The sequence below is a fragment of the Chrysochloris asiatica genome, unplaced genomic scaffold (assembly GCF_000296735.1).
Source record: "Chrysochloris asiatica unplaced genomic scaffold, ChrAsi1.0 scaffold00390, whole genome shotgun sequence".
NCBI classification, from domain to species: Eukaryota; Metazoa; Chordata; class Mammalia; order Afrosoricida; family Chrysochloridae; genus Chrysochloris; species Chrysochloris asiatica.
Genome location: NW_006408908.1, coordinates 1,027,296 through 1,035,443, shown reverse-complemented (window position 1 = coordinate 1,035,443; position 8,148 = coordinate 1,027,296). Strand labels below are relative to the sequence as shown.

At 39.6% G+C, this 8,148-nt stretch overlaps 1 protein-coding gene across 1 annotated transcript in view; it reads right to left on the bottom strand.

The window, feature by feature from the left end:
• Positions 1-8,148, bottom strand: part of NADK2 (NAD kinase 2, mitochondrial) — a 108,548-nt gene that overhangs the window by 16,581 nt on the left and 83,819 nt on the right. Inside the window, exon 5 of the mRNA XM_006876551.1 lies at positions 5,557-5,652. Coding sequence (XP_006876613.1) covers positions 5,557-5,652 — 96 coding nt within the window. The remainder of the gene's footprint in view (positions 1-5,556; positions 5,653-8,148) is intronic.

The window sequence follows — 8,148 nt, the reverse complement described above, 5'->3', positions numbered from 1 at the left end:
CATACTATTGTTGTTGCTGTTAAGTGTCATCCAGTTGGTTCTGACACAGGTTTCCCAAGGAGTGGCTGGGGGTTCTGAACTGCCAACCCTGTGGTTCAGTGCTTATCCTACAGAGCCACGCCAGGACTGCATACTATTATAACAGCTAAAATGGAAAACACTGGCAACATGAAATGATGGCAAGGATGTATGTAGAGCATCAGGAAGTTTCATTCATTGTTGATGAGAGAGTAAAATGGTACAGTCACTTTGGAAGATAGTTTGATAGCTTTCTTACATAGCCAAACACAGACTTACCATACAGTCCAGCAATTGTTTTCCTTGGTCTTTCCCCAAATAAGTTGAAAACTTATGTCTACACAACAACCTGCACACAAACGTTTATAGTAGCTTAATTCATAATTGTAAAAAAAAAAGTTAGAAGCAACCAAAATATACTTTAATGAGTAAATGGAAAAACTAACTGTGGTAACACCTCCATGGTGTTATTAAGTGCCGACTCATAGTAACCCTGTGTAAGGTTTCCAAGGAGTGGCTGGTGGGTTTGAATCACCAACCATGTGATTAGCAGTCCAGTGCTTGTCCTATAGCACCACACCAGGACTCCATACAACGAAGTATTATTCAAAAATAAAAAGAAATTCCTGGTGTGGCGCTGTGGGCTAATGCGTCACACTGCAAAGTCGTTTGAACTGCAAGGTTGGTGATCAAGCTCACCAGCTGCTCCCTGGAAACCCTATACAGGGTTGCTATGGGTCGGAGTCAACTCGACAGCACTTAACAACAACAACAACATCAAGCTATTAAAAGATATGCAGTAACTTTAATGCATATTATTAAGTGTTAATATGCCAGTCTGCAAAAGCTGCAGGCAAGACTACAGAGATAGTAAAGTGATTAGTAGCTCCCAGGACCTAAGCAAGAGGAGAGAAGGGATGGACAGGCAAAGTACAGAACATTCTAGGGGCAGTGAAATGATTCTGTATGAAGCTGAAATGTTTCGGGGGCGGGGGGGGAGTTGTCAAAATACATTAGAACCCTAAAGTACAGTATGGACTTGAGTTAATAATAATGTATCAATATTCCTTCATCAATTTTGTTAACAAATGTACCTCATGATTGAAAGATGTTAATAAACTGTGCAGGGGAAGAGAGGGTGTACTTAACTCTGTGCACTTTCTGCACAATTATTCTATAAACCTAAAACTGTTTGTCATACATTCAAGCTCCATCTTGAAGTACAATGCTGTCTGTGATAGGATGATATCCATATGCCTACAAGGAAGATCAGTTAATACAACTATTATTCAAATTTGTGCAGCAACCACAAAAGCCAGTGATAATGAAGCTGAAGAATTCTACCAACTTTTTCAGTGTGAAACTGATCAAATATGCAATCAAGACGTCTTGATAGTTACTGACGATTGGAATGCACAAGTTGGAAACAAAGAGAAAGAATGAGCTGCAAAGTATGGCTAGGGTGACAGAAATGATGCTGAAGACTGCATGATAGAATTTTGAAGACCGGTGATTCATTCATTGCAAATACCTTTTTTAAACAACATAAAAGACAACATATGGACTTCAACAGATGTAATACATAGGAATCAAATTGCCTATATCTGTGGGAAGAGACGGTGGGCTGACAAAACAAGGCCTTCAGTATGGATTGCACCTCAATGTAAAGAAAACAAAAAAACCTCACCATTGGATCAATAAATAACCACATGATAAATGTAGAAAATATTAGTTGTCAGCCTTCATTTTGCTTGGATCCACAATCAACACTAAGGGAAGCAACAATCAGGAAGTCAAATGACGTACTACAATAGGCAAACCTGTTGTACAAGACCTCCTTGAAGTATTTGAAAGCACAAATGTCAACTTGAGGACTAGGTGCACAAGCCTCATATGCATGTGGAATAAGGAACACCACAGAAGAATTGATGCATGTGAGTTTTGCTGTTGGAGAAAAATATTAAACGTACTAGGGACTTCCAGGAGAACAAACCAATCTGTGCTGAAAGATGTACAGCCAGAATGCTCCATTTTAGTTGTATTTAGAAGCCCGGATGGCCAGACTTTGTCTCTCAGACTTCAGGAGGGATGAGTCCCTGGAGAAGGACATGCTGCTTGGTAAAGTGGAGGGTCAGCGAAAAAGAGGTAGACCCCCAACGAGATGGACTGGCCCAGTGGCAGTAACAGCGGTGAGGATGGCACAGGATCTGGCAGTTTTGTTCTGTTGTGCACAGAGTTGTTATTTGTCGGAACCAACTGGATGGCACCTGACAACAACAACCAAACTGCTGTAAAAATTGAAGTTTAATTTTAAAAAAGATAGTACAGAAAGAAAGGAGCTGGAAAAGGGAAACTGTTCTTTTTGTTAAGTGCAATTGTGTTAGTTCCAACTCATAGCAACCCTGTATAGGGTTTCTGAGGAGCAGCTGGTGAGCTTGAACTGCCAACTTTGCAGTTGCAGTGCAGTGCTTATTCTACAGCACCACACCAGGACTCCCCAAGGATGGGCACAGAGGAAACAAAATTGGACAGGAGTCAAGAATTAGTGAGCCTAACATTTTGTGAAGTTAAGTAATAATTAGTGGAGCTAATTATTATAATTAAATAATGGGACATGGGATTTATTATACTATTTTGTGTATTCTTGCATGTATTTAAAATTTACCCAACAAGAAGGTTTTAAATAGCACTAATTTATAACTGGAGTCCTGGTGTGGCACTGTGGGTAAATGTGCCAGACTGCAAAGCCGTTTGAACTGCAAGGTCAGTAGTTCAAGCTTACCAGCTGCTCCTTGGCTTGGAAACCCTATACAGGGTCGCTATGGGTTGGAACTAACTCGATGACACTTCACAACAACAGTCTATAACTAAGGAGCTCTGGTAGCATAGTGGTTACAAATTGGGCTGCGAACCTTAAGGTCAGCAGTTAGAAACTATCAGCTGTTCTGCGCGAGAAGGATGAGGCTTTCTGCTCCTGTAAAGATTTATAGCCTCGGATACCCTATACAGGGTCTCTATGAGATGGAACCGACTCCACGGCACATCACAACAACAACATCAACAATCTATAACTAGCAAACTAAAAAGCACATTACATTGTTTTTAAAGTACATTCAATTTTCCAAATGTATAATTTAGTTTTATAAGCTCTATTTTAGTTGTATTTGTAAGCATATAATCATTTACAGAGTCACTATGAGTGAGAACTGACTCCACGGCACACAACAACAATCATTTATTCAAAATATTTGAGTAACTATGTATTAGGTACTATGCTATGCATAGAAAACAATTAGGCAAGGAAACAAAGGCACTAATCACCATCCCAAGCCATTCAATTTGCTCAGACTTCCTGGATCTGTAGACAATAATGTGGTTAAGTACTATTAACAGTATTAGGAGGAAACGTGCTGGAAAGGACAGAAAAGGCATTAATCACGCTTATGGTTGTGAAAAGAACCACATCCTAGCAAAGATTTCCTAAAGCGAAGGACATTTGAAGACTGGATTTTTCAGTCAGTGGGTAGAAATTAGAGAGTGCTTAGGCATTTAAAAAGCAGGAAGAAATCGCACAAAGCCTAGTGAGCACAAGATGTAAGCAGAGCCCTGCAGAATGCCTACAGTACTTCCATTCTGCTCACAAGGAAGAATAAGGCTGGTAAGGGTGCTTGGTGGTGGTGGTGGTGTGTTGTGGAGAAGTTTTTGACTCACAGCAGCCTGGTTTAGGGTTTACAAGGCCGTAAATCTTATTGGAGCAGAAAGTCTCATCTTTCTCCCGAGGAGAGGCTGGTAGATTTAAACTGCTGACCTTGTGGTTAGCAGAGCAACTCGCAATCCATATACTACCTGGGCTCCTTGGTAAGGTGGCTTAGGTCATATTATAATGGGCCTTGTATGGCAGGCTGAGCAACCTGAAGTAGGCACGGGTCAATTAAACTATTAAAGCAGAGATAAAATGTAGCCACATTTATCCACATTTTTGCAACATTTGCCCAGCAAACATTCACTAACATTGGGGCCTGGACCAAAGCAGCAGCAGGAAACTGGAAACGAGAGCACAGACCTCAGAATGCAATCAGCAGGGTTGAAAGGCGAGTATGTGTGGAGGTCACAATGGGAGATGTAACAGTAGAGCAAGGTTTTGAGGAGCCATGTTTTCCTCTAGAGCAGAGTTGGTGGTGGTTATGTGCCGTGGAGTCAGTTTGACTCATAACGACCATGTACAGGGTTTATAAGACTGTAAATCTTTATGGGAGCAGAAAGTCTCATCTTTCTCCCATGGAGCAGCTGGTAGTTTTAAACTGCTGACCTTGTGGTTTGCAGCCTGAATCGTAACCACTACACTACCAGAGTAGAGGCTGTTGTTCGTTGTTAAGTACCGTGGAGATGGTCCCGACTCATAGTGACCCTGCACAGGGTTTCCAAGGCTATAAATCTTTACGGGAGCAGAACGCCTCATCTTTCTCCCATGGAACCACTAGCAGTTTCAAACTGCCGACTGTTGACCTTGTGGTTCGCAGCCTGACCCGTAACTACTATGCTACCAAGGCTCCCTAGAGTAGAGGTACGGAACCTTTTTTCTGCCAAAATTTATATTATCAACCAAAAGCTATACAAAATTATTTAACTTAAAAATTAGCCTGCTACATTTGGTCAAACAATTAACTCATCCCTAAGGTGATGGCTGGAATCCTGGTGTGGTGCTGTGGGTTAATGCATCAGACTGCAAAACCATTTGAACTGCAAGATCGGCAGTTCAAACTCACCAGCTGCTCCCCGGAAGCCCTATGTAGAGTCACTATGAGTCAGAAACAACTTGACAGCACTTAACAACAAGGTGATGGCTGGAACTGTGGTTGCCTTGGCAGAGCCTGACCAAATAATTTTACAGGCCTTATATGGCCTGAGGGTTGATGTTCCCCACCTCTGATCTAGAGCACAGAATCAGGGTAAATAGTAATACAGGGAACACAGGAAGAAAAACTGAAGACAATAAACTTTTTTCTGAATTTGTTGAGTTTGAAGTGCTAATAACATTCCATCTAGCAGGTGCCTTCAGAGTATGAGTTTGTGGTCAGGAGCAAAGATATCTGCATGTATGTACAAGAAGAGACAGGGCAGGGAGAGGTTACAGGGTCAGTAGGATACAGGAAGTCTCGGGCTATATCCAGTTAAGCCAAATCACCAGCATATTGTTTATATTGTATTCTGTATATATTACCATTTAAAATATTCACTTAAAAAATGTTTATGTAGTCTCCCAAACCATGTTTCATTTTATTTCTTGATTAAACTCAATACTTACCGCGTAATGACCACATCTAGACTGCACCTAGACTCCAAAAGTCAAAGCAGGACTCTTAGACCCAACCAGTGAAAGAAACAGAAACTGAGACAAACCACAAAACAGCACCAGGTTACTCCTTGTGTGTTAGATGTAGCACCAGTACATTTGACATGCACCAGTACGAGATACTGGGTGAATCACATTACTGAACATTTCACAAAAGTTGATAAGCAACACCCCAAGTTTCTTACCAAGCCTTTGATCCTGTTCCAGTACACAGATTGAGTCCTGAACTCTTCTGTTTCTCCCATGGACCATCATCAACTGAAATCTCATAGTAGGAAGCCCTGGGAATTGAGAATAGAAAACTAGGTTCACAGTGCTTACTGTTTTCAATACAAAGACAAACTGAGGAAATTTAAGTAAATGAGCTTGCTGAGACACACCTAACTTAGCAGGCAACACATCAGGATGCTAATTCCAATATTAAGTGAAAAAGTTAAAAAACAAAGACAAAAACAAAAAACACTTCTACATGCCTCTCTGATCAATACAGTCCTTTCTGTCAACACTTGAACATTTGAAGCACGGTCTTCTGGCAAACTTTTAGCCAGCACTACTGCTTCTGCTTTTGTGGAATCGAACACATACAGAGTCACACTTTAGAATCCAAAAGAAGGTACTTCTTGTAGGTGAGTTTCAGTTTTGGTAGCTAGTCCTTCATTTGTCATATTTCATAAGTATGAAATCAACTGAGTTTTCTGACACCAAAAAAAATGACGCGTTTTTTTTTTTTTTATCTACATGACTGTATAAATGATTTGTAATGATTCAAAGAACTTCTGAAACATGTAAAAAAAAAAAAAAAAAGGTCTATTTTGTAAGGTATATCTTAAAATAATGGCGTCACAGAAAACCTGATTTTTTTTTTAACCAGTAAATTAACTCCAACTAAGAAGTTAAAATGAACCCTTAATAAAATACAGCTTTTCAAAATAATGACAGTTATTAAACATGCTTACAAGCACTGGTATTATATGGATAACTGATTTCTTATTTTATCCTTTTCAATTTCTTCTGTAAACAACTTATAAAGGCTCTGTATGACACAATCCCCTTCGGTTTCCCTCTAAGTCAGTATTTATAAAAACAAAAGATAGCAGACCTTAATATTTACATTCAGTTTGTTTCAAAGTTTTGTTATGTATTCCTAGAAAATGGACATTAGAAGCTAGTATCTACAGATAAGTCAGCCAACTCCATAGCACTGGCTGCTATTAGGCCAGAATCAGGTAGAAGCAAAGGATTAGAAGTAAGTGGGGTAGTAGAGAAGCTGAGGTGGAGGAAAAGAAACGTATAATCAGGTGGGAGATGTTGAGGCCAACATACTAAGCAAATTAAGTGTCATTTTTACATGCAGGTTTATCAGATTAGTTAACTCAAAAAATTTGTTTCAGGGAAATTATACTTTTTAAGGCAGCAATACAACTCACAGTCCCTCAAGAGTGGGTACACTTCTTCTTAAATTGTCCACTGCTACAGCCCAAGAATAAGACATTCTAGGTTAGAACAAATAGAAAAAAACAAAACAAAACAAAACAAAATTGGGCTTTTAAAATGTTCTTAAATCTAAGAACATAATAAATGAGGAATAATATTGCTGCACTTCATATTTTTCAAGCAAAGAACTTAAGTCTTCAGAGCATACTGAAGTCTCAATCTAGGCTCTGATCAGAAATACTGAATAGCTTTAATGCTAACTAATAACATGACCTTGGATAAGTTATTCAAACTCCTTCTCACAAAGTACGAACATTAAGTAAGATACCAAGTATTACATCCACAGTGCCTGACATAGAGCTGTGGGTAAGCGCTGGGATGCTAACTGCAAGGTCAGCTGTCAAACCCACCAGCCACTGCACAGAAGAGGAGGCTTCTGCTCCCAGAAAGCTTCACTGTCTCAGAAACCCTGTATAGGGCCACTGTTAAGTCAGAATCTACCCAATGGTAGTGGGTTTGACATGGAACAAGCATCCAGTAAATGGTCATTTCCTTTTTGCCAATGATCTATGTAATGGGATCCTCCAAAATAAGTCCTAATGCCTCTAGTAATTAAACCTTTTTCTACAACATACAAAACCAACCCACTCTTGTCCTTTGCTTAGTAAAGACATAAAGTGAAGCAGCCAAGGACACCAACAACCAGCAGCAGTCATTATACAAAAGATCAACCAACCAAATCACTACTGCCATGGAAATAAAGCATTCCAGATAGAATCCCCTCATGGACTTCACTAAATTCCCAAGTGTCTATCAGTGATCCCAGTTTTTCTCCTTTTATGTTATTTAATTTTTTAGTATATAGCAATGCTAGTAGAAGCTCTCAGCAGTTAACCAGACAATACTTAAACTGTACAAACAGAATAACATAAACCATTAAATGGCTTTCACAGAGCAAGCATTAACTGAAAATATGTTTACCTTTATCACCTATTTATTTTAATGTTGTTGTTGTTAGGTACCATAAAGTCTGTTCTGACCCGGTCCTGTGTTAACCAGAAAATCACTGTTATCCTTGAGTCCATTGCTGCTGCCACTGTGCCAAACTATCTTGTTGTGGGTCTTCCTCTTTTTCAATGATCCTCCACTTTACGAAGCATGATCTCCTCAACAGACTTGTCCCTCATGAAACTTAAGTCTTGCCATACTGACTTCTAAGGAGCACTCTGACTGTACTTCTTCCAACAAAAATTGATTTGTTCTTCAGGCAGTCCATGGTACTTCTAATATTCTTCTCCAACACCATAACCCAAATTTATCAATTCTTCTTTGGTCTTCCTTAT